General features: G+C 34.0%; 2 protein-coding genes across 5 annotated transcripts in view; one reads left to right on the forward strand and one right to left on the reverse strand.

Moving 5' to 3' along the window:
- LOC109546371 (E3 ubiquitin-protein ligase RMND5A) overlaps positions 1–5,806 on the forward strand; it is a 7,848-nt gene extending 2,042 nt beyond the window's left edge. Inside the window, exons 1-7 of one of the 2 annotated variants that reach the window (XM_019910285.2) lie at positions 5–46; positions 1,438–1,684; positions 1,737–2,044; positions 2,100–2,374; positions 3,040–3,194; positions 4,151–5,308; positions 5,422–5,806. In XM_019910285.2, the coding sequence (XP_019765844.1) occupies positions 1,491–1,684; positions 1,737–2,044; positions 2,100–2,374; positions 3,040–3,194; positions 4,151–4,214 (996 nt within the window). In that variant the 5' untranslated portion in view covers positions 5–46; positions 1,438–1,490 and the 3' untranslated portion in view covers positions 4,215–5,308; positions 5,422–5,806. Of the gene's footprint in view, positions 1–4; positions 47–1,437; positions 1,685–1,736; positions 2,045–2,099; positions 2,375–3,039; positions 3,195–4,150; positions 5,309–5,421 lie in introns of those variants that run through there. The other variant, XM_048660952.1, reaches the window with a different exon arrangement.
- Positions 5,807–5,956: 150 nt separating this feature from the next.
- LOC109541423 (nuclear factor NF-kappa-B p110 subunit) lies at positions 5,957–27,144 on the reverse strand. 3 transcript variants are annotated; one of them, XM_048660923.1, is made up of 16 exons: positions 26,880–27,144; positions 22,597–22,785; positions 22,404–22,540; positions 21,681–21,847; positions 20,918–21,059; positions 15,717–15,855; positions 13,830–13,934; positions 12,956–13,067; positions 12,706–12,897; positions 12,338–12,649; positions 11,890–12,090; positions 11,411–11,727; positions 11,061–11,344; positions 10,927–11,001; positions 7,685–7,915; positions 5,957–7,540 (listed from the first exon to the last, which is right to left on the reverse strand). In XM_048660923.1, the coding sequence occupies exons 2-16, from the start codon at positions 22,781–22,783 to the stop codon at positions 7,433–7,435; spliced, it is 2,709 nt and encodes a 902-aa protein (XP_048516880.1). In that variant the 5' UTR covers positions 22,784–22,785; positions 26,880–27,144; the 3' UTR covers positions 5,957–7,432. The 3 variants fall into 3 exon arrangements, with proteins under 3 accessions (XP_048516880.1, XP_048516879.1, XP_048516878.1); XM_048660922.1 differs by lacking the exon at positions 26,880–27,144 and adding an exon at positions 26,645–26,858; XM_048660921.1 differs by lacking the exon at positions 26,880–27,144 and adding an exon at positions 26,645–26,858 and having other exon boundaries at positions 22,597–22,803.
- Between the last annotated feature and the right edge of the window lie 581 nt (positions 27,145–27,725).

Raw genomic sequence — 27,725 nt, forward strand, 5'->3', positions numbered from 1 at the left:
AAAAATTTATATGAAAAATATTGTTTGTTACGAGATTTTCTATAAGGTGAGCATAGTCTTAATCGAAAAAGCGGCAATCCTAGTACCAGGTCGTAGCGTAAAGCATTACCCAGAAATCATACAAGCCCTAGGGTCGAGGTTTTGTAAAAAATTCTCTTTTTAAGCGTTTTCGTGCCATTCTTAGTTAGAATTGTTAGTTTATACAGTAATATTAAGACATTATATCTTATTCTTGCTTTATTTTTATCGCTATTTTGTACAAAAATCAAACATTCGTAAGTGTAAACTGTATTAAAAATTATCACTTTTAAAGGCTCATTACTTGTAAACATTGATTTCAGCATGTTAGGTATTGTTTTTTGTTTTTTCTTGTTGCCATCAGACGTTGTTCAAGAAGTATAAAGCGTATTCGCCAAAATAGCAAGTTTACCCTCTTTATTGATATGGAAACGATATACATATGTATTTATTTAAAAAAAACTTCAAATTTATGGCATTTGTGGCTGCTTGGTTGAGAAATGGATCTACGTGTGATTTTTGTTAGCTATTAATAAACAATTTTAAACATCCGAATCAACCAAAGATTGTTTAACCCAGTGGTCGGCAAACTTATTAGCCAAAGAAACAAATATGAACATTACAATTTTTTTAAAAATTGGGAACCAAATCTGCTTGTTTAGTAAACTTTTATTACACTAAATAAGTAGTACACTAAATAAAACTACATTTCATACTTAGTAAATATTTATTAATGCGAACAATGTGCTTGCATCTCCTTGGAAAGTTTGATGATTCAAAGTTCTCATCAATAAGACGACTTCTCAGTTTACTCTTGATAATGTTCATGCTTAGAAAAGATTGTTTGGATTTAACCAGAAAAGGAAAGAACAGCAAACGCGACTTTTTCCAGCTGATCGTAATAATCAGAGAATAGTTTTGCTTTGAGAAAAGAATAATCTTTGGTCTGTACTTTGTACAATAACCAAAGATTATTACGTGTAACTGCTTACAAATTCATCACGTTGAAATGTTAATTTTTCTTCGAAACAGCATTCAACGCTCATTCACCAAAATAGCAAGTTTCACCTCTTTTTATTGATAGAAACTTGTTTATCTTAAAAAATGGCAAATGTATAGCGTAGCACTTGTAGCTGTTTTATCGATAAATTTATCTACTTGTGATTTTTTAGCTAGTAGTAAATATTTGTAAACGTCCTAATCAACCAAAGATTCAAAAATATAAAAGAAGCAAACAATGTAATGCAAGTAAAACTTCTACATCTAGATAATATAATAAACTTTTGCCATAAAAGAAATTAAATTTGCGTGCTAAAAAGCTAGTATAAAAAGCCAGTATAAAATTATGAAAAGAACTAAAGTTGAAAGTACTAAATTCCTCTGGGAGAACTTTACTTATTTTAGCAATTTTGTTTCTAGCTCCTGAAGATCACACTTTGACATTCATCCAACAGGAGTTACTTATACAGACAATGACAAAAATTAAAGATACTGTTTCAAGACTAGCAATAGAACACAGAGACTTGCACAGTTCTGTGTCCAAAGTTGGAAAATCTATTGACAGAAATTTCACGCCAGATTTTGCCGCCTGCAGCAGGGAGAATGTTTTTAACAATCCGGAAAAAATGGACATTATTAATAAAGTTATTTGCAAACACTACTACAGGTATAAACTTGGATTCGAGAAAAACAGCTTAGTCTAAACATTGATTTTATAGGCAAGGAATGCATGATGTAGCCGATGCATTGCTAAAGGAAGCACACGTAACTGTCGAAAGATATGAGAAGGAGCCATTCACAGAGGTGCATCACATTTGCGACAGTTTAAAAAACAAAGATCTTGAGCCATTGTTAGCATGGGCGACCGCACATCATGATTCACTTGAAGCTGAGAATTCGCCTCTCGAATTTATGACACACCGCTTAAAGTACATCGAGCTATTAAAACTGGGCGCCGGATTCCAGTCCGAAGCCATTGCCTATGCTAGAAATCATTTTAGAAACTTTGTTCAAAAGCACGAAAAGGGTAAATTAAATAAAAACAATCTGAGACAGCAGAATCAATATTATATATTTTTTAGATATACAAACCTTAATGGGCATGTTGCTATATGTACCCAACGGAATATCCCATTCGCCGTACGGCATCTACTTTTCTACGGATACTGAAATGTGGTTGGAAATATATGACTTATTTATAAAGAATGCTTGCCAGTTGTTAGGAGTTTCTGAAAACAGTCCACTGATTACTTGCATTAACGCAGGTTGTCAAGCTATTCCCGCTCTCTTAAACATCAAACAAGTAATGATGCAAAGACAAGTCAGTCAAATATGGAAGGGTGCTGAAGAACTACCAGTAAGTCACTAAGAAAGCGAGTAGAAGGTCGAAGGTCTACAAAAATAGTTGGGGGAACTGTTAGAATTATTTCCTTAAAGTGACTATTTTAGCGTTTCAGTTCATTATTTATTTCACTTTTTATTTGAGGAATTTCGTAGAAAAATCTAAATTTCTTTCTTTACTCCTTCCTTTGGCAGCAGAAGTACACACTGTTTGCGCTAAATTACCGGTCGTTGAGAACTTTAAGAAACAGCAACAAATTGTAAACATAAAGAGAAAATATGTCGCAAATAGTTATGCACCAGGACATAATTTAAATACATATAATTAGACATTAAATTTGAGAGGCATTAAAATCAACGAAATAATATTTTCCAAATCCAATTTAGCTGTGAAAAATTTATAGAAATGGTTAAAATTCCAATTTAGCTATGAAAACATTTTAGGAATGTTTAAAATCCAGATAATATAATACCTACTTAGGATAATGTAATCATCAATGAACTGTCTATTTTTTGTGTTTATCTTAAGCAATTTTATCTAGAAAACTAAAAGAACCTAATTTCAGAATTTCACGGTTTTTGTTGTCCAAAACACGATTTAATGTTTCGTAAATTTTCACAATTCACATAATATGCAGCCATTGATTTGATGACATTTAACAAAAAGTGTCCAATTTTTAGATTGAAATTGATTTGGGTTCTGATAGCAGATATCACTCCATGTTTGCCTGTCCCATTTTAAGACAACAATCCACGAAAAATAATCCTCCCATGCGCTTGATATGTGGTCATGTTATTTCAAAAGATGCTCTACAAAAGCTGGCAAACGGAAATAAGTAAGTATCGATAAAAGTTGTAGATCAGTAATGTTATTGTTCAAAGTTGTTCACCTTCAGTAGTTTAGTACAAAAAAAAACTATAATCAAAGAATTGGAAGTATTTTCACAATTTTCCTGTTACTTTTTGTAACAAATGCTTAAAAGTCTGAGAAATCTATCGCTAATGACATTCAGATATGCAGATTAAAATTGTAGTTTCGGGCAGGAGAAGGTATTGTGCCTAAATCGAGTTTGCCCATCTAGGCCAGGAGAATTACGATGAAATCTTTCAAATATGGCTTTAACGTGACGTGTGCATAACTAGTGCTATCAAAAAATGTGCACTTTTTAGGTCAAACTTAGAATAGAAAAATCCAAATTTGAAAATGTTTACTCGCTTAAAGCAGAAAAAATAACCCAATCACGCCATACATTTGGAGAAAAGTACTTAACTGGCAATACAAAACGAAAGCCGCATGGCTGATTAGGATCGGATGGACAGTTTTGCCATAATGCAATTGTTATGTAACCCACCGGGAAAAAAGACCTTTTTTTTTTTAATTTTATACCAGGCTCAAAATTATAAATATTTTTACCTCCGAGATTTTACACCTTGGACTCCTTACACAATCATATGCAGTTGCTATATTAACCATTTTTCAATTTTTTATATCTTTTTGAGGGGTTTTATAGCTAAAATACGGAGGTGCGCCAGCTTGAAAAGGAGTGCTATTTGCATAAACAACGAAAAAGTGGGAAAAATGCAAAAAATCGCGTTTTTCCCACTTTTCGTTGTTTTCACCTCGATATTCGTTCGAGCCATGCCAATCTGTAAACCTCCCGTCCTAAATCATTACTTGACTAAACCGAAAGCATTGATCAAGCTAAACAAAACAGCTAACTAAAACAAACATCTTTGCGTTTAGAGATGTAAAAATCAATTTCAAATGTTTAAATATTCTATCAATTTTCAGATTGAAATGTCCGTATTGCCCGATGGAGCAATCGCCGCAAGATGCCAGACAAGTATATTTTTAAAACATTTGAAAAGTTTAAAATGCATTAAACAGAGTTTTATATCAGTAAGTTTTAATGAAAGACTTAAGCTCAGTAATTTCCTAACATATTTTTGGCATTGCCCACCGATTTTTGTGGAATGAATTTATTTTAACCCTGCAGCAATACTTTGTTATATTAACTGTATATATTTTGAGAATCGTTAAGGCTGAAAAAGCTAACAGAAATTATGGTTATTGGAGAAAGAATTTTGTAGACACAATGTACTTGAATTATTTATATGATCTTCAGAATTTAACAATTGATTTGTAGTGATAGTGACTGTAGGCAGTTGAATGATTGGTTGAAAACTACAACTGCCTAAGACGGAAGTATTTAGTTGTTATATTCTAAGTATATATTTATCTATATTTGAAATTAAAGTAATTATGTGTAATAAAACTAGACATGCATACTTTTTACAGACTAGCTGTTTGGAAATAAATTTAAATGAAATAAATATGTTTCTAATTCGAGGACTTTTCAAATGTAATTGCCGAATTTTGTTTGTAGTTACGCGTTGATTGCCACTGAACGAGAAACGCTTTTCTAATGGTAATGTTCACAATGTATTAGCAATACACAACACTGTAGATTAAAGTAATATGATGAAGAGCAAATGAATGCAAGGTCCCATCTATATTTGTTAACAAGTCTAAAATCTATATATTGGCCTTGACATTAACGAAACTATACGATACTAAGAATTATTGAACAAAATTAAGCAAAACATGTTTGTGTTGTTCACGATAAAAGAGGCTAAAGATTAATTCCCACTAGATAAATTTTAAGCTAATTGAGACTGTTTCAGCAACTAGGACGCATTTGACCATTTGTTATTTTAGGCAAAGTGTAACTGAAAAATGAGAGCTGTTCTTACATTAGTGTTAATATTTTATTTGGCAACAAGTTGTATTTGTTATAATTCTGGTCAGTATGCACAGTACAACACTCGAAATGACCTGGATTGGTCTGCATACACTTACAGTATTGATGAAGGCAATTGCGACGGATCCAAGTTAGCTGATGAGGATGTTACCAAAGAGGCTGACGAACATACGTATAAAAAAACGACCGTAAGTGATAATTGTAACAGTTTTAATTGCGCAATTTTGCACAATTTTTATCATTGAAGAATTACAAGTAAAATCATACTTGAAATAATTATTTGAAAATTTGTATTTTGTAGTATACCTGGACTGGCAGAAACATGTTCTACTTAACATGTATAAGAGTTTTGAATCGTATGCCTCGAGATAGAAATGCTGGAGAAACTCGTATCACGGAAGGAGGTGTTGGACAAGGACAAGTTCGTATTGAAATGCGGTCACAAGACTCTCAAAAGCTGAATTTCCACGTTGAAATTTGGGGTAAACCAGTGAATTCCGCACCAAATATAGCTATTGTTCCGAGTAGAGCGGATAATGTATTATACATGAATGGAAAGAAGTACTGTGAATGCCGATAAGGCTATTTGCTATATCTCGGAATTTAGTTAGTAGCTTGTTAATACATGTATATATTATTACATTTTTAATTAGCATAATAATTTTGAAGAAGAAATTTGAAAATCCCAAAGTTTTTTTTTATGTAAAGTAATTTTACCCGAATGAGAAGGAAAGTATTCACATTCAAACCGTACAAGTTATGAAATGATTGCCTACTATCCATCAGAATCAATAATTGAAGTAGTGTTGATTTAATTCTAGAAAATAGTACGATTATTTCCTTAAACTAATTTTTATTTAGAAATATTTCACATTTCAAATGAGCACGAGCTTCACAGTATAGCTTAAAACTACATAAAGGTGTAAAATCTAAATAATGTAACAGTTTCATAAAATGTTAAGTGTAAACGATACCTAAAAAGTCAGAATTCTTGAATTATTTAAAAGTCTGCTTTGTTTTACAAAACTACTTTTATCCAATTCTTCCTACAATATGATCGTATTAAAGCTTGAGATAATATTCACAAGAGTTCACGTTCAAATACAGGGTAACATAAAATTTGATTATCGTGAATACGATAAATTAACTTAAGGTTTTTTTATTTTATTTCACTTGAAATTAATGATTGTCCATTTCCCATGTATGCATGGGGACATATAGAAAACTTCTTATTTTCAGTTTGATCAAAAATAAAGCAAAATGATAGTACATATATGTATAAGTAGGTAATAATAAAAAAACAATCGCTTGATTATAATCAGAACGAGTCACTTAAAATTAAAAATTGAATAAGCATGGAGCCAAAATTGGTAATGGTTAAAAAGAAGCAGAATGTAAACAACTGCCCCGTTAATCGAAGAAATATTTTGTTTTAAAACAAAATAATCTTTCCTAGTTTATGAAAAAAATTGAAAATTGACAATCGAAAGATCAATCAAAAGATTCAACGACAATCAAAAGACATGAACTTGTGGCACATGTCGCAAAAACTAACTATACACATATTTCTACTATCAGTTCTGTTATTAGAATTTACATCACAATGAAGGGAAATCACATTGAACAGAAATAGCCATCATAATAAATTCAATTAAAACATTTCAAAAACAAAGAATTCATTATTTTACATTGTCGAGATAGACTCGTTGATCCTTACGTTCTAGTGTATCACAGTATATATCTTTGAGGTGTATTCAACTGTGGCACTTGGTTTAAAACTAACACATTCATTGCAATATTACATTAGGCATATTCCTCGATCAAAAAAACATAATTTATTTCAAAGTACATTAAATTAAGATTGTCTTATAAATATCTTACTGTGACGTAAACACCCTCATGCATATTGTGAAAACAGATGCTTTTGGTAAATAAATAAAGTAATTTTGTTACTTGACCGAGCGAAAACAATTAAATTTTACAGGGTTTTATATACGCTTGTTCTGTGAAAGGAATTTATACAGGGTTGTAAAAAAAGAACTAACGCAAAGTAGGAGATAGATACTACCACAATATTCCGACTTCATACGTTGCATGATGTAAATGTATACCAACAAATTAACTTTAAATTTAATAATATCCACATTGATTATTAACGGACATGTTTGCAGAAAACAGAAAGACTTAAATTTACTTTTCAATTTAGATGAAAAAATGGTTATATTTCCCAGAGGCGATTAACTTGTATTACCCCGCATACAATCATGATCTCATTAAAAATATGTACATAATTAATGTTGCGTCCAGTAGATTTACCTTAACTGAAATTCATGGGCCATTTGATCAATAATGGTAACTGCTTTATACTCATCGAGGTTCTCCAGGAAATTTCGGATTTCCAGAATCTTCACATTATCTTTCTGAAAACGAAAAGGCAAACCGTGATTATCTTTTCATTTATTTTGTATGTTTTCAACGTTATTTTCGCACAGTTGCAAGTCAGGACGTATGACAATGACAAATCTTGACTACTCTGAAAGCCAAACATGTTTTCGCACACTTACCTCTATAGCATATTGAAGTAAATGTTTACTGATACTTCGCTCACTGGATATAACTCCCGCGTCAAGTAAATGTGTCAAGTCTAGCAAATCTGCCAAATGAGCATACTTTCCACTATCATCCAGAATGGCAGAAACCTCGTCAAGACATTTGGGAGTGAAATTTGTTATGTTTGTGTAAAGCAACTCCGGGTTATCTATAGGTTCAATTACTTCATGCTTCAATTCTATTTCCTGCAAATTGATTTCCATTAATTGCGTAATTTTATAGTGAGTATGGTATGGACACGTAATTCCATAAAATTTCTGAAATAGCGTCTGCACTTTTTTTGGTAAAATGGATTAATGACCAAATAACGGTCCTACAATTTTTTCCTTATTCTGCCTATCTATAACGAATTTACGTTAATGGTGTTGTGATTTAGTGTGAATTTCGCTTTGCTTGTTTCTCAATTATTGAAAATAAAGTGGATACTGTATGGTGCCACTGTGCAAAAGTACCACGATGTCCACACCAGGAACAACATTTATAAGTGCCATTAAACGAAAAGAACCGGAAATTGTGGTTGAAAGCAGCTCGGCGGAACTACACAGATGTAATCGTTTTGTTATGTGCAATTTTGGTTTATATTATTTCATAGCTTGAAAAGGACATGGAAAATGATAGGACGGAAAAGACTGGAAAAAAATGCTGTTCCACATAAATTTGAGTGCCAAAAAAATAGAAAACGAACTATTGACCCTCCTGTATACCTATTCTTGACGACTAAGGAGTAGGTCAGCCGAGCGAAGTGAGCAGGGTTTTATGACAGTCGGCTGAAACGGTACTCTTAAAAAAAGTTGAGAGGGAGTCGTTCCCCAGGTAGCGGAAATGATCGACTGGTACGACCCAGTAGAAAAGGCTTCGAGGAATTCGATAATATTTGCGTAAACGACATGATAACTGAAGCGGCATTAATAAATCGACATTAATAACACGATCTACTGATGGCCTAATGTGCGACGTTTTGGCTCGTTTCCTCGTTATAGGTAGGTCTGTGGTGAAAATTTCAAAGAATTAACAGATAAAGTGCGGACAAAAAACTTTGAAAATCTCTAATCCTGCTAGAACAAACTGGAATTAAAATAAAGTCCTCTGAACCATTGGCCTGTAAGTATACAAGAATTTTATTGCTCGCACACTAGACCAACCGTTCAGTCGCGTTATAAGCGAGCGCTTCTTAGCATAGATAAAGACAAGTACATGATTCTTAGGTGTCTGTCTCTTTTATACCCAAAGGTTGGTACGAGGTGGCTACAAGAGTAAATAAATTAGGCATTCCCTATCATTCAAAAATACTATTTTTTCCGCTGGGGATGGTGAGCAAAAAGTACTCCCTTCTCTCAAAGTCAAGAATAGACACACTGTACAAGCCGTAGTTTTGAAACGAATTAGACTAACATTATAAATGACGTTTTACATGCAGACATAGGTACCTTGGTGCCGTAACGTAAATTTCACCATCTGAAGACGAGAAGTTGTACGAACAAGAACAAACAGAGGATGTTACAAGAACAGAACACTTTGCTGGTTGTGGTATATCAGTAGTCTTACAAGTAAATTTAAGACCTAAGTAATCTCAATGCAACGTTTGTACAGCTACAGTTTATCAAAGTTGATCACCTATGAATTGGTGCTCAACTACTAGTATTGCATTATCTCCAATAAAATTAGAAGCGGATACGAAAAAGTTATACTACTCATCAGTCAAATTTAACAAGTGAAATATCAGCGAACATATCAGAATTTTCAGGTGGCATGTCAGAGTTGACTTTTATCAAGTTCAGGAAAAAGCTCAAAATTTATTGAAAATAATACCAATACAACGCACAAGCAATTTGCATTAAAGCACACTTTTCAAAATCCAAAACAATCTAAAATTATACCTGGAAATAAATAATGACATTATTTATAATTGAGTTACTTCGAGGTTACTGCAAAATTGGATTTTGCAAATATTTATTCAGTTTTTCAAAAACTTTGGCGGAACTAGGTGATTTTGGGATTTCCACAAGTACAGCGAGTAGAATTTTTGCAAAATCCCTTCCATTAATCAGCGAGGTGTTGAAGATTTTAATAGTCTGGATGCCACGTAATGTAATAAAGTTAAAAGACGTCTACAATTAAGTTTGTAGTAACTTGAAGTAACCCTTCAATCAATGGTGATCGGCAGATCGGAGCTGATCTGGTTCAGTTACTCGGACCTTTCAAAAGATCCATTGGATCGAAACTTGTAAATTTTACTAAACGGTGCTCGGGATTTCCACGGGCCATTCTGTGCGCGTTCCGTTCTCAATTGCGCATAGCATAAACAAAAGAGCATTTGATATTGGAAATTTATCAAATAACTAGAAAAACATATTTCAACTAACGGCAATTATTTCATGATCATTTGTTTCTTGGATTACCAAAAGGCCTGACTGTGTCAACTGGAAAATACTATGGAAGATTATTCAAAAGATTGGAGCGTCTAAACAACTAATTGCACTCCAGAAACCTTTACGAAAGCAAGATGGGCGAAGTAAGAATAGAGAACCGACACTTTTTTACCCTTTAAGACTTGTACAGGAGTTCTCCATCTAGAGTACATAATGATCAATGTATTGGATGGATGGAATTGAGGGATCTCAATTGCAGGCATAAAGATTACAAACCTGAGATATGCGGACGAAATCAAGTTGTTAGCAGCATGAGGACAGGAAATGTACTTTTGAACAGAGTTGAAACAGATAACGCGATAGCAACGTTTCCCTTGGGAGTATTTTCTCTAACAGTGCTGCCAATAAATACCCAAAAATCTCAAATCTACATGTTTTGGGTGTACTAAAAGTTAATCGTCCACACTGTGCTGTAACATTTATTTGATCTATTTTGGAAAAACCGACAAGGCATAGACTATCACGAACTTCCAGCGCGTGTACCGTTTACCAAGTCCACACTGGAGATTTGGATTTTTCGCGTCATGACTGTGGCACGAAATTAAAATAATGTTAATGGAAATGACTATAATTTCTAAATTAATTTCCTAATAATTTTCCAATATTTACTTTGTATTCCGTTGACCCGACTACAGGTTCCGGATCTTTGCGACGATATGAATCTTAAAAATAATTCTGATTTTCCAGAGGCTTTCCGTTAAAAAATCAAGCATTTAGTTTCAATCATAAAACAATATATATAGATATGTATATATTCATAAACTTACCTCTTCCATGTCTTCATCGTCCTCTTCTTCATCCTCAATTTCCTTTTTAACCTCTATTTGGATGCCCTTCGAAATCTATAAACAATTGAATTAAAGCCAAAATCAACTGGAATTAAACATATCGTCCCACTTACGGCAAATTTATTAATGATCTCCATCACTTCCTTGCTTGATGAATTCATGATGGCGAACTGAAATGGGGAGAGACCCTGGAAGTCAGTTTGCGCCCCAATATCTAACATGGGGTGCAGCAGGAGAAGTTGAATAGCTTCAACATACTGCATTTCAATAGCATGTCTAAGAGGTGTGAATCCGTTTTTATGGTGTTTTTTATTAACATCGGCCCCGAACAGACAAAGTGTTTTTATAGCCATTAAATTGCGAGTTTCAATAGCAAGATTCAGTGGAGTTCTTCCTTCTGCGAAGCAATAACCAATAGTTTACATATAAATTTGAACGCAATTATCACAAAGCAATTAATTACCGTAATCCTCTAAATCAATTAACTGGTTTAAAAATTTCTTCTTTAATAGCATTTCGAGCATTGACAATGAAGCTACTGATTTGATCGCCATATGCAACGCCGTCCTTCCATTATTGTCTTGAATCAATGGATTTGCTTTACATTGTAACAAATATTCAACAAATTCATCATTTCGACAGTGAGCCGCAATATGAAGTGGGGTAAGCCACTCAGAATTGGGTATGTTAGTTAGCTCAAACTTTCTCGATAGAACAAGCATTTTTAATAAAAATGTCACTTCTTCTTTCCGGTTTAATGCAACAAACACATGCAGAGCACTAAAATGAGAAATTTGAATTAATTGCTTATGGTAAGTATTTACTAACCTAATTGCAGATAAAAAAACAGATACAAAATATAGACATCCAACTAGTTACGAAATAAAGTAATATAAAATTAATCAAATTTTTCTTCATAATGTTTTTATTAATATAACTTACTTGCTTCTCCTAGTATTCAAATGGTCCCCTAAATGATATTGCAGCATTTCTGGCGCCCGTTCACGCGCATCTCTGGATTTGATAAAATTTTTCAGTTCTTGATAAGTTCTATTAGCTTTACTCAAATCTTCAGGAAGAACTTCCATTTTGATCACATCACAGCAGTTAGGAGACTGCATAATATCGCATACACTTTTGGAACTGGAAAATTTCTTAAGTAAATTTGTTTGCCAAAATGAGTATTGCTTAGTTAATTAGCGAGTCCTGCAACTTATACATAATAATACTGCATCGATGCATCCGTGTCCTCAACGATTGTAAATTTAATAGAATATTAAAATGTTTAACTTAATGCATTTAAATTAGTAACTTATAGCTTTACCGTAGTGCAAGAAAATTTGTAAGGTTGCAAAGTGTACACTGAAAATGTGTTTTTAATCATAATTACCTAATAGTCTTCGAATTTTTTGTTAGGCCACTGATGTACACATTTCTCAGACGATCTGAAATTGACGCCTGAGGGGAACAATCCACAGTATTTTGATCCACAGTATCAAATTCGTTCACTGCATATTCTTCAAATAATATACCGAATTCCGTTGAATTGATATCTCTTAACGCAATATCCATTTGCTCATCCGAAATAATGTCGGACTGGTTCCAACTATTTGTATTAGGGAGGGATATGGGGCGCTGGTTTTGGGCTTCACATTGGGCCAAATTGTGCGGAATAGTTGCTGGTAAATCTACGCTATTTAAGCTACAATCCGACTTATTAATGCCAGCCGCGAGAATATTAATGTTTGATAAATTTACCTGCTACTGTTGTATGTGGATGATGTTTCATATCCATTTGACCTGGGTCTTTTGGATCCAGGCCGAAATTCGTTACTTGGTATAAATCTGAATTCTTTCCATTCACTTTTAGCACTGTCTGAAGGTCTCACTAGTTCCATATAAACTTTCACAGGTTGAGTAATGTTTGGATTCCTATCGTACATTGGAGTCCTGGAAGTTAATTTACAATTGAATTAAATATTGCTGAAATACAGAAGGTAATACTCACTTAAATACAATAGCATACTGATGGTGAACATCTAATTCGGAGAATTTTCCCCATCCTTGCCACACTTCTTGTTCATCATCATTCAGTTCGAAGAACCGAATTTGAATATTTTCTGAAACAAAAATAATTATTAATTATCACCGTGCAAAAGTCCACCGGGAATTTAAAAACCATAAAAGCATGATAATCAACGAGCAAGCGTTGTTTTTGCTGCTTGCTTAAGAGGATTTTCGCACGGGCCACTCTGCAGCGCTTCTTAGTGGCGCTGCTGATAATCGCACGTTAACATTGTACCAGCCACTCTACAGCGCTTCTCGGTGGCACTGCTGAGAAGATCAAGAACCACTGAACGCCACAGAAGCGCTGCTAAATCGGTGGTCGCGCCCGTGTGAACAGCTCCATATAAATCAATGTATTTTCAAAACACGCTTCTCAGCAGCTCCACTGAGAAGCTCTGCAGAGTGGCCCGTGTGAAATGGCTCTAAGTGTGCTTTGCATTATGTTCAAATCGGAGATTTTGAAGATTGAAAATAAACACTGGAATACTGCAGAAAATTAATTCGATCAAACAAGTTTCTGTAATTTCTTGTAGAAAATTAATTAGTCTGCCTCTAAAAAAAATGGGCGTGTTGTTAAGCCTCAACTCGACCCCTTGACCGCCCTTTCTAATTGCAGATTCAATCTGTTCAAAAGCCATTGCTTCTGCTTCATATCTTTCCCATTCAATGTTGGCCTTTGCAACTAATGAATGCGATTAAACGAAAAAAATTACGAAGCACCTAACTACCCTCGATTTTAAGGCAAAATGCTCAGAGCACTTTTTCAAGCAGAACTATTTGTCTCGAAGTAATTTCTACTGCGATCGATCACTTACTTTTAGTAACTCGTTCAACCAAAAGAAAGATCTCCTGGCCACCCTTTGCAGGGCTCGTGCAATGATCCATCCGGACTATTCTTAAGTCCCCAGTGAGAGCGCATTCTAAATTAAAAATATAGTAGATAATTAGTATTAGATTGAAAATAGCACACAAGCACAACATGCATACTTCTACTGAAAAATACGAGCCCTAAAGCTAGAATTACAGTCGCCGTAACGTAAAACGTAAGCCATACGACGTAAGAGGTCAGAAAATAGATCAATGAATAGCATTACATGTGTTACAGACGATATATAGAATCAGACCATATATATACAGACTACACAAATACAGCAGACCGTATGCAAAAAGACATGTCATTTAATATACAGACTAGACCGTTTATATACGGACGATTGCTATGCAGGCCGTTTGTTCAAGGGCAATGACGTTTTATGTGATGTTTACATTTTCAATTGTTAACTGCAAAAATTGTGGTAAAAATGGTTTGTTCTTTGTTAAAGGCGACGCTAAATACGATATATTTCAGATATGAAATTACAAAAGTAAATCAGATGTAGTCATTAATAATATAAGCTCAAATTTAAAAATATAGGTTTTACGAACAACTGTATGACCCAACAAAATAGGTTGCCCAGAACAGCCGAGGTTTAAATAAAGGGTATCTAATGATCAGTGTGGACAGAACACATACGTGTGTTTCTCAGAATTTGTAGTATTTCACTAAGAAAGTGGTAGATCAATTTGCCTTTTTAACGTTGGTTTTAATTAGTTCGGTTTGTATCGTTTTGCTGTGTTTTTCTATAATTATTTATTTAATTGTTTTAATAACAACGTGTTTATAAAAAAAATCCCAGCGTGTCGGAACGTAAAACGCAAGCCATAAGTTCGGAAATCGTTGAATATCTTGCGTTATACAGGGTGATTCAAAATTGGCGTTATTCCTTTTAAGGGGTGATAAAGGCTCACCGTTTCGTATTACCTCTTACGTCTTACGGCTTGCGTTTTGCGTTACGGCGACTATAATTCCAATTGACTTCAAAATTGACGTCATTCCTCTGGAGGTAATGTCTGGCGGTGTTTTAGGGGTACAGAAAAAATAGTAAAAAAATTGTTATTCAAAACTGAGAAATTTGCAAAAACTATATTAGAAAGACGGCAACAATGTTTTTCATGGTAATCTGCCTAACTAAAATTACGTAAATATCTGTTGCTTCGTAATTATTAAAACTCCGGTAACCATGGAATTATACAGAAAGTGCCAATAAGATAAGAGACGAGGATAACGGTAAATTGAACGAGGATCGTTGAATGACGGAACCTAGTTCGAAATGTTAATTATTGCCCTCATAATCTCGAATTATTCATTTGTTTTCAAATTACAAAAACGTACATTTGAGTCTGCAACTCCAAACAAGTGCCTGTGTAATCAGCTTATTACGCATGGTATTCGGTTAATTAACACCTGCTCAATTTGTACCTGTGTTCAGTAAGCGATTGGTTGGTTGATAAATTTAGACAAGTTTAATTCCAAATATGGAACAATATTTTGGAATTAAAAATTGCATATTTCAACAGAATGCTGCGCTTTTCCACACATCTAAACCGACCAAAAAGTGGTTTGAAAATCATAATTTCAAATTTTATCTAAGTTCTCAAGCAGTCCGGACTTGAATGTTATAGAAACTGTATAGTTATTAGGGCTCGTATATTAGAAAGTAAACTTTTAAAAATCATACTTCAGTCCAGATTTAATCTATTTTGTTACCCAACTAGATTTTCTGCAATATTTTCCATAAGGCACAGAAAAACGGTATTTAACTTCAACTTACCATTACTAGGTAGAGCAGGAAGCTACAGGAACTTAATATAAAAGTACTTACTTAGGTTGTTTATGCCGTGACTGTATATGGGTGGACAAATAGGGTGGCGAATACCATTTTTTATAACAAATGCATCAAATCTGAGACGAACAATATTCAAATTAATGGATTTGCTCTCTTCTTGTGCCAATCCCTTAATCTGAAATGCGGGCAAACGTAAATGCAAACTGTAAACACACCCAGATATCTCACGGATGGAACATTGTTTCCTAGCACAAGAGATATCCACTTGTATTTAAAATTAAAAGCCATTATTCCTAGGAAGAAAGAAGACTGCTTTATACCTTCGCATTGTAAATGCTCTTGTTCGATTTCCTTCCGATATTGATCAGCCGGGCAAACTTTGAGAATCATATCTACTGAAAGGTTAAATATTGTTATTATTTACCAATAGAAATAATTAGACGGCTTTAAAGTTCTGAATTAAAGTAAAAATTGTTGTACGCAAAAATAACCGAAGGTTTGAGGTAATGGAACATATCGAATCTCCAGCACGTACCAAATTGATCGGCCCAACTAATAAATATGGAATTTTATGCAATTTTTTAATATAAGTGTACTGTAATAATTAACTTAAATGTCCGAGGATCTCTACTATGTTTTCAACAAAACGGCGCCCCTCATTATGTGCATCCAGTCAGACAATGATTGGATGATAATTATTCAAATAACGTCACTGGATTGGTTTCCTCTAAGAACACCTAAAATATGTTGTTTTTATAACTCAATTGAGCAATTACAGGAAATACTTATTCAAACATGTCGATCTATACAGGGTGATTTACGTAGACCGTGCATTACAAATTTTCCCACTTGCAGTTGTTTTAGAAAAGAGTTCATGAATTAATGGAATAAATGAAGTCGCCACATATTTTCTTCTTGTAAAGCCTATTTATTTCGAAAGTATATGTGATATAGTCACAGGTTAATTTGTCCCATGATAAATATTGGTTTGTATCTGCTACCATTCCCCAATTCCCTGCAAATCGTATGGTGTGTAGAACAGTTGTACACAATTTATCCTTTTCTGGACGCCTGTGTATATGTTATTTATATTACATTGGTTGGTAGCTAATAGATAAATTATATATTGATAGATACCATTGGTTCTAATTCCTTTATTAAAATGGAATGAAAAAAATACCTTTTATTTATATCTAGTCCCTAGTATTTACATGGTTCCCGCACTACTCGTTATGACGGGAAACTAAATTTGTAATTTCTAAAGCAACTGTAAATTGACAAACTTCTAATGTAAATTGACAGTCTTCGTAAATCACCCTATATAGAGAAGCTTTCGCGAATATTGTTCAGGAATTTGAAGGAATTCAATAATTAATACATTCAAGTCGTTTTATAAATTAAGTCGGTAACTACTTCGTCAAGAACAGGTTCACGTGATGCAATTTTGAAGAGGTTTAAAATGAGACGTTACAAGTAGTAAACTTTAAATTTAAAAACCACAAGTCCATTTAAAATTTTGGAGTTGGGCTGGTTAGGAGATAGAGAGTTGATCCAGGAAGTTTTCGAGAGTAGAAAGAGTTATAGAAACGGATCCGAAAATGTTTTCTATAAAGTTTTATTCAGATATGGGCAGCTATTGCAAGTTTTCAAGTTGTCAGTCTGTATGAATATTTATATATAAAATAACAGTAATTGTATAATTAATCAAGTAATTTCTAGTTGATATTTGATACCTTATTTGTCCTTGCCGTGATCTCTGAGGAGATTCCTAATCTTTTAGGGCTATTCAACGAAACCGCACAATACTCAGCCACCGCCTTGTTTCCTCACCAGAGATAAACAAACTACTACAGGCACGGCTGACATTGCAAATATTAAGTGTTTTATCTCAGAAATGCGCCTGTTTTGAATATACCCCAGCATTATCAATCAGCAACATAATTTTATTAAAATTATATAGCAGATCTTTGATATCTTGCACACATACAAATGCTTGGAATGATGGAAATTTTATGACAAGTTTTCCAGATTAAGATAAATAATTTGAAAAAAACTCCAAGACTGCAAAAGTTGTTTAATGTGAACTTTTTTCAACTGTTTGTATGTTTTGTTTAGATTGGATATTTGTCTAAAAATGTATAATAAAGTAGTACAAACAGATAGGTGTTTGTTTTTTCAGAATGCGAGCTACGTCTGTGTTTGTCTTTGAGCTCTGAAAAAAATGTGGATGTCTATCCGTCAGGTTTTTCTTGAGGACCACATTGTGATGAATGTACATACTCTCCATAGGTAGTAAAAATACAGTTATTACATAATGCTCCCAATAACAAGTCGCCACGGGACATTCAACAAAAGTTACGTTACATAGACAGTAAGCCTAATATGAACAAATACTATACACTACCTATATCTCGATAAACAATGTCGCTTGCTGACTGAGAGATTTTGTAAATATTTATCTGTCTCTATATGCATTCGAAATTAATAAATCACTGGAACTAGACATTTGAAGATAAAACTTTTAATTCTCATGATTGGCTGTTGTTAACGAAAACACGAGTATTGAACTGGACACGTGTTACTACATTTAGGAAACTATATTTAATATTTTATTATTGTAAATTTGTTAAGTTTGGTCCTTTTTTATAACCAATTTATAAAAAAAATGGGTCATCTGCGTATTTGCCCACAATGAATGTACATTTCCATGATACGTTTATTACGTTTTTAGATGTTCCTAGGAACAAAAACAGTTCACAGTTCAAAGGTTCCCTACTTTTCACAGAAGAGCTTTGGAAAGTATAATGTTATGTTCATTGAAAACATGTGTGCAAGTAAAAAATCATCAAATTTACTTTTTTAACACTTACCGATTAATATCTAAAAGTAAGTTACTTCTGTAATATCACACTATTTAAATGAAAATAAACACAATTCAGAACGTTAATTCAAAGTAATTGCGTACGTTTGAGCAGCCAACACCATCATGCACGATACAAGATATCGCACTCCTGATAATGAACGAGACACAATGTAAAACAATCTGAAGGTAGATATACAATAGGTATAAATGGGTTTGATGAAACTAGGTATAATTCGAACTGAAATGGGGAACTTTGGAATAAGTAAGTGATTTGAACGCATTTCTGCTTAAGGGGAATTTTTTGAAATCCTTCCTTGTACTAATTTATAGAATCTATCGCTAACGACCACTACATGTGACTTTTTTAAACTGCCAATGGAAGTCAAACCGTGAAGCATTGTTACACAAACACTAAAAAGAGTCACAAACTTTATAAGTTTTGATAACAAAATAACGCGGTATTTTGTGCATAGGTATGTGCAACAATACTGCACAAAATATTATTTGTTTCAATAGAATTGTCACCAAAGACGGTCGTATCAGTTTCATCCTATTTTGATGTACTAAAATACGATATAAATGATTTAAAGTCTAGCTCCCGGGACACGAAATCAACTTAAAACTTATTAAAGCACTTTAGCACGTCTCATTACTTTGCAATTACCCCAATTTCTTGTATCATTTATGTAAAAGTTTGGGTCATTTGAAACACGTGTACGGAATTTTATAGTACCTCATTTATTCTAATTGCAAAACGCTCTTTTATTATTCTGAACGCTATTCAATGAACGAAACCCAAAATCAAAAAATCGAAGAAAGAGTATATAATGATTTTCATTATTACTATTCCGCTGTGCAATTTATTGTTTATTTAATTTTAAACACACAATCAAACGGCAGTAGATATGAGAATACATTAGGAAACTATCGAATAAAGACTATGGAATTATTCGATACTTGTCATTTATTCAAATTATTTGAAAGCGATGGAAACCTGCGAATTAAAACTATCGAATTATTAGTTTTAATTTTGATTTTTTTGGAAAAAGTTTATAGTAAATTGTATTCATTGTAATCTTTAACTTTTTTGTCAAAATTGACTTTCACTGCTTTCCAAAACCCTTATGGGAATATAACAACGCATGACTCCGAAATTCCGTTTTCTTTCGTCTTGGGAGATCGCGGGTGGTGTCTATTGGATTGCATAATTTTATGCTGATAAGATTTATAGGTATAAATCTCATCAGCGTGTGTAACATGTTACTATAGAATAGGCCGAACTTGTCGAAAGGTGACTTTGCCTGTTGGGTGACCTTACGTCTTACAGAAATTCCGATAACTCATAAATTATAAATTAACCTGCCTAAAATAAATCAACCTATTCACACTCGATCAGAAACAGATAAATTGTGTCGAACAGTTCTACACGCCATACGATTTGCAGGAAATTGGCTTTCGATCACTAAAATTCTATTTATATACGTTCTCATGTTATATTGGCACCGTGATAATAAACAGCTTAGGGTCAAACAGTACTCGATGCATTTTAAGTCGCTGCATTACATTTTTATGAATAAAGGAAAACAGTACAAAATTATTTCATACTAACTAGAAACCTGTATTTGCAAAAGAATATAAGTTTGCAATTCGTAACTGTCCTACACTGCATGAGATAGTGCGCACTAATCACTGAATGAATTCATCCGAATTATTTTATTCGATAAATGCAATCATTCATTTAGTAATAATTCGATAGTGCCCATCACTAGAATATATCTTTCATTTTTATAAAAAAAAATTTATCTTAAAAACGTCCACTTTTTTTGGAATAATGGCTTCTAAGTATACACAATATATCTATACAACGCGAATGAGAGAGCTAATAGAAAGAAACTTAAGATTGCTTATTTTTTTATTCAAACAAGAAAAAATTATGAATTCAAATTTCAAATGTTTCGAACATTTATGGATGAGATGTATCTGCAGTGTGATTAATTGGATTTTAATGTCTTTTGCTTGAAGATTACCGTCTACTAACTTGTAAAACAGCTAGTGGTGGTTAAATTAATTAAAATTTAATAACCGAAATGAGAAACATAAAAAAACGATAAAAATTTCGATCATTACATTAGATACGGAATACTTTAATTTCATCCCCGCAGATAGTCAATCCTCATGTTGCCAACGAAATGTAAAATATCGAAGTATAGGTAGTAAAGTTTAAATAATAAGGACTAGCCACTAATACTCATTCTTTAAATGTTTGCAATGTACAACAAAGAATAATTTTCCCGATTTTTAACATTTTTTTTGTATTTCTCTCTCTTTCGCATTGCACATATAAAGAGACACAGACAGTAAGGTAACAACTTACATCGGTCAATTCCTTCAGTGTTAATTCTCTGACTCTTCCCTCTCTAGAAGCGATAAGTTCTCGGTGTAGCAGCGATTTCTTCCTTACTAGTTCGCTGACTATATTTTTTCTGGCTGTATGAATTATGCCCATACTATGAAACCTACACAAAAAAAATATTACACACTTATAAAGTACATCAAAAAAAATGTTGAGAATCATCCTATATATGTAATACAAAAGGTATCAAAATAGGTTGATTAATATCAAGTTTAGTGACAAGATGGTTGGTTAAGCCGCGACTCGGATCTAAAGACTTGTAAAATTGGTCAGTATTTCGCAGCCTCTTAATATTTTACCTAAATTATACTAGCTGATATATTTCTGCTTATGTATTGACATTGGTTCTAAAGCATATAATTTGGAGATTTAAAGTACGTAAATCTATCGGTAGTAGGTACTTAAACCTCTAGCAAAAAGTTGTTTATCGGGATTTTATTACTCCGATAATTTTCAAGGCATATGAGCTTTATATGTTTCGGAACACTCAAGGGCGAACGCAACACTTGAAATTGAGGATCATTTCATCTGCTTTTCGAGAATGTTCAACACAACGTTAAAAATGGCCAATGACAAATTGGATTATTTTTCAAGTGGTATGAGTCACTGCGCACATCTCGATCTTAAATTTTACTATGTTATTAGTTACTGATTTTGTATATATGTATATGTAGTAGGACTTTCTGTTAGGGTTACAAGTAAGTATTGAAATTGATAGACTTACGTTGCCGTAAAACCTTCTTCGGGTCCAACTAGAATATCGTGAGGATCGTCCTCTTCGCTTCTGCCTTTTTTCATTATTAGCCGGTGGGGATGCGGTTTAAAGTCGTCCTCTATGTTGTATTGATATATGCAACATCTAACTGTGGCCTTTTCTGTACAATTAACCAACTAGAATATAAGGGCAACATTCAGAAGCAAGCAACTCATATTTTCAGAGGTTTTAAAGTCAAAATTATTTAGTGAAGGTTATCTTTTTACGCTTAGCATCGTATGCAAAATCAAGATATTTTGCATCCTAATTACCTAATTTCAAAAAAGTAGTTGCGCATTTTCGCTTGCGGAAAATGTTCCGAAAATCTTTCATTTTACCCACTGTTTATATAATTTCTTTGGATTAACAACTTTCCCTGGATTTGAAATCGTTTCAAAGCATTAGAACTTTTCCACAGTGCCAGACTTAGATATTCAGTACAAACGAACGTTAACATCTTGACTAACTTCCTCGCACATTCACATAGTAAACAAAGGAATATGACAAATTTAAAGTTTCAAGAAGGCAAAGACCTAAAAGAACGTTGATTTTTACCAATCATGAGTTTGTGTAAATTTTAAATCTGATGATGGCGCTGCTGTCTCGCCTTCAAATCTTCAAAATGTTTACTTCACACTTTGACCAAGACCCAGAAAAAATAAAAAAATCATAGTAAACAAAGTATCCAATTACCTCAACTGTAGGATAAGTTTGCTTTCTGGACCTATCCGAGTTCATGCCACACAGACTTCCGTGAGTTCCGGCCATTTCCGATTTGTACCGAAATCGAAATTTATTGGTGGGTTGTTCCAGAAATTTTAAATATGGTACTAGAAAGCAAAACTATGCATCATATGATCAACGTGTATTTGCGAAGATAATTTACCATTTGATGTGGGTGAGTCGTCCATATCCATCAATGAGGAATTAGTGGATACTATTTGTGCTTGAATGTAATGTTGGCTGCCTTCTGGAGACACAACTGAATAATGTTGAGAATTGGGCGAAGAAATTAAAAATATGGGTTGCGGCGAATCTCCACTACTCGAAGGTGGCGTCGGGTAAGTGGCCATATCTAGAATAGAAAAATAACCTACTAAGTAAAGATCAGTTATAGTCTATAGAATATGATCAAAGTTAACTTGCAAAGACATTTTTAATAAAAACAGTAAAACTCTTGTGTCTGTTCCAGTTGTTTCCAAATCATTCATGCTGGACTATCCAAACGTTTTATACATATAAAATACCTAACAAGTTTGAAGTTGGTTGGATTCGTATAAGATCAGAAGTATTAACAATAAACAGAAATTTGCCAAACTCAATGCAAATTCATTAATATCTTTAGAATAAATATAATTTAGCACTTGATTTTATTTACTGGACTGATTAGGAAAGCTAATCGAATCGCTAAAAAAATACAAAGTTCGATCAGACATCAGACACTCATCTCACATCAACAAACTACATTGATAGGAAATAATCTCGGCGAAATCGAGCTCAAGTTAATCAGAATAAGTACTTACCACCCTGAAAAATGTCTGTAAAATTGACTTTGTTTCAAATTTGTTGATGATGTTATGTACCGAGTGGTGCGACCGAAAGGGGTGAAAGATTATGGCTTAGGGAACTAGTGTATACCTAATTTTGAAATGATTTTAATGCAATATTGGCATCAATAGTGGGCATCTTTAAAAATTATTTTCGTTGCACATAGTGTTCCTAAAAATCCAAGGCACATCAAACTTGTGTTTTTTAAATGGAATTTCTACGGTTAATATTTTGACTAAAATTTTGATATGACACTACCTACCATAAATTTCGCTCTACAAAAGCAGGATTCTGACCCAGGACCGATAATATCTTAAAGGAGGAAACTGGAGATCTAATAACTGACACAGTAGAAATATTACAAACATGGAAAAACTACTTCCATCATCTCCTCAATAAGAACCTGGTGAAGAAGGGATCTGCTGAATCACTGGATCTGCTGACTGCGGAACCCAGTGAGATCCCTTCCAAAGAGGAAATTACAAAAGTAATAAAGAAATTAAAACATAATAAAGCCCCTGATGGATTTTCTTAAATATGGTATATCATAACATAACTACAAAACCTCAGTAAAACCATATGGGAAAAAGAAGCTATCCCTGATGACTGAAAGGAGAGTATCATGATACTGATCCACAAAAAAGGCGATAGAACGGTCTGCAAAAATTACAGTCAATGTAGCCTATAAAGTCCCATCGAACGTAATTCTTGTGATACTAATCTCCTTTACCAAAAAAATATTGGGAGACTACCAGTGCGGTTTCAGAGCAAATAGGTCAACAACGGACCAGCTGTTTACCATCAAGCAATTGCTAGAGAAGAGCTGAGAATTCAATCAAAACGTTCACCAGTTACTTATAGTTTTCCAGCACACATACCTACGACAGCGTAGAGTCAAAATATGGCATACAATGGGTGAGTTTGTCATGCCAACTAAGCTGGTCAGAGTAACCAGAGCTTGTGTTGAGGGTTCTAGGTCAGAGTAAAAATTGGTGCTGACTTCTCAGATGTGTTTCGGGTGAGCACAGGTCTTAAGCAGGGAGATGCACTATCACCCACGATTTTTAATATCGCACTAGAGAAGCCAAAATTGAAATTGAGCTATTCGGGGCCAGTGAATCCAACTTCCTGCTAGAATATGCCGGCGATATAGACGCGGTGAGCGCATAGGCGCCTTAAGAGTAAAAGAACTATTTTACAAAATCGAAAAAGAATGGCACATCGGGGGCTTAAAGTCAACGAGTCGGAAAACAAAATACATACATGTCTCAAGACCTGGCAGAGCTAGGATAGGAGAAAATGTGACCATGGACACATACAACTTTGAAAATGTAAACTAATTTAAATACTTAGGATCCACAATCATATCCGACAACGACATAAGTGAAGAAATCAGGGAACACCTAAAGTCAACCAGCAGGTGCTTATACCTAAAGGATATGATAGAGTCCCAAAACCTGACTAGATCGAAAATCAAAACGTGCCAGACCATGATAAGACCCGTGGTAATGTACGGCTGCGAAACCTGGACTCTTACGGTGCGAAATGAGGAACTCATTCGAAGATTCGCAAAAAAAGTGCTGAGGAAAAATTTTCGGACCCATCAAAAACCAGGACCGCGGAGCTACCGAATCAAAACAACTGCAGAACTAAAACAGATTTTCAACCAGCCAGAACTGATTAAACTCATCAAGGTTGAGATGGGCAGGGCACGTACGAAGACAGCCAGTGGATAGAATAGTCCGCTTAATATGGGGAAGAGTATCAAAAGGAAGACGACCACTTAGAAAACCGAAATTAAGGTGGCGTGACAAGCATAGACTCGGACCTCCGGAAAATGGGCATCGGGAATGATCTAGAAGTTATGGAAGACCGAGACAGATGGAGGCAAACTGTTGCATCAGCCAAATCCCTCCAGGGGCTGCAGCAATACGCAGTAATAGTAATATTGACACTTAAAACTTGAAGACAGGGTCAGACTTGAAGCTGAACTGTACTAAATCTGCAAGACTGAAAAATCGGATGTCTAATACGATTTATCTGGGGGTATAGGAACATAGCTTGACTGATTCCAAATAATTATTGCATTAATGAACCAATACATATATAGGGAGTTCGATTTTTTTAAAACAGATTACTAACTAATGAAGATCAGTACAGTGGTGTTCCAAACGTGCCTCTTTCGGCAGACTGCGCGGAGATCCAATAAGCCTTAAATCAAAATTATCCTAATTTGTAAGAGAACCAATTGCGACACATTAATACAGGGTGTTCCATTAAAAAAAACATAGGTTTGATATGCCACGAATTGTTCTGTTTCATCCAGGAACATCCTGTCTGACGGAAATAATTTTAATTACCTATTGATGCCAATATCGCATAAAAAATAATTTCAAAATTATACTCGTTAGCCTTCTTCTTCCACTCTGTATAGTTTTGTTTAGTGTGCTCATGATGAAAGCACAAAATTGAAATTGTATCTAAATTGTTTTTGTTAAAAAGTGCGTACATCTTAAACTTTGAACCTGTAACTATTATGATAAAATAAAGTTCAATTGATGCAGACAAAACGAATTATTGGAGAAAATCTTCCTTTAAAAGCATCAAAATACCTACACACTATTAAAAGAACTTGTGATCAAGTGAATTATAAACATCCAAAAACAGTAAACAAAAACAATAAACTTAATAATCTTAATCAGTTAAGAAAACACAAAAACAAACTCTAATGTACGAAAATATATGTTTGAATACTTTAAACTAACTTTAACACATTTAGTAGCTTGTGTAGGTAGCAGCAGAGCAGGCCCTTTAAATTTGTAAGCAAAGGCACTTAAAATAAAGCAAAGATAAGTGCCAAAACTGAATTAATTCATATCTTTAGACAAGGCGTATTGTTCACAGTTGACAAGGGAATTCAGTTGCCAGAATGATTAGAGAATCTAATCGATGAAATATGTTGTGATAAGAAGTTGGCACCCAAATTTCAGAGGGTTTAAAAAGGTTTAAACCTGACATAACCTATCTTCTCATTGGAACATTTGCATACTGCTGCTATCCGATAAAAGCAAAACAACTACTGCTCTCATCTGCTCTACTAATCGTTCAGAAGGCTGGGCTAAAAATAGTCTATAAGTACCTATCAAACATATTGCTATAATTTCCAGTTCCCAGAATTTAAAAAATTCATCGAATCATGAACTTGTGTTTCAGTGTGATCTTTTTTAAAATGTATGTACACAGAAAAACGGGACACTATTTACCAAAACATACGTGAAACCAATAGATGAACTACACATAGTGTGATTATCTGAAAATAGGTTTTAGGTGTGTATGTGTATCTCCGCAGTCTATCATTCTTGGAAGTGGTATTACTAGCAACTTACTAAGAACTTCATTACTGGATTGCTTGAATTTCCAGGAATCATTTTCGCAATTATTTAATATGTCAATGTTCGAATTGGAATCGGGAGAATGCTGATCGAACAACATTTTCCACACAGCCACAAAACACTCTTCAATTAATCAAACAATTAATTCTCAACGGTGTAACCTAACAAAGTGATTGGTGCGCACTGGAACAAAACACGTAAACATGGCTTTTACATAGGAAATACCAACCTTAATGACTCAGAACCAGTATAAGCCAGAATGGAGAAATCCGGTAGTTCCCCTTTTCCATACATAGGACTAGTGCAGGGGTATGGGACGCAAGGAAATCACTCGGAAAGTCCCCGACATTACAGTCGGTACGTGCCAACTGCGCAAAAAAACCACATCGCTGGGATTGTCCTTCAATTTTATCTTATCTCAGCTAACACATTGAATTGCTAGGGAGTTTTAAGAATTAATCGAAAGCACTATCATTCAATATTTACGAAAATTTCAAGATATAATTGACATTCGACATCCCTCACATTTCAAAACGTACATCAGATACATGTATTGAAGGAGGAAAGAAACAAAAAATTGGTTAACGTGTGAGCATGGCCTCTAGGATCTAGGCGCTCCAAAACTAAAGAGGCGTGGCCAGTGGGCTACTGGCACGTTTCTTCTTTTTGTTTTATTTTAATAACAATAGTCAGTCCCAAGCAATTTGGCAGTGACGTCATTCTTTGCCATATTGAAGTCATATTGAAATTTATTCATGTCCAAGTGTGAGTTTGGTTCCAAAATGTTCTTTTATATTTGGTATGGTTGTGAGCTTGCGCGTTTATTCCCCTGATTTGAAAAAAAATATTTTGGTTGAATCAGATATTGTTATAGCACGGTTAAATAAAACTTTTCGTAATTGTTACTTTGTTAATGTTAGGATTAACGCAAACTAACCCAAAGTAGCCCAACCTAACACAAGCTGATCCACATTGAACGAAACTAATAAAAAACACAAATAGCTACAAAATCAGCCTAAGAAAAACAGATAAACAGAACGATCCATATCTGGCAAAGTCTACTGTGCCAAAACGA

The sequence above is a fragment of the Dendroctonus ponderosae genome, unplaced genomic scaffold (assembly GCF_020466585.1).
Source record: "Dendroctonus ponderosae isolate FM_Combo_2020 unplaced genomic scaffold, Dpon_F_20191213v2 Dpon_F_20191213_1, whole genome shotgun sequence".
NCBI lineage: Eukaryota > Metazoa > Arthropoda > Insecta > Coleoptera > Curculionidae > Dendroctonus > Dendroctonus ponderosae.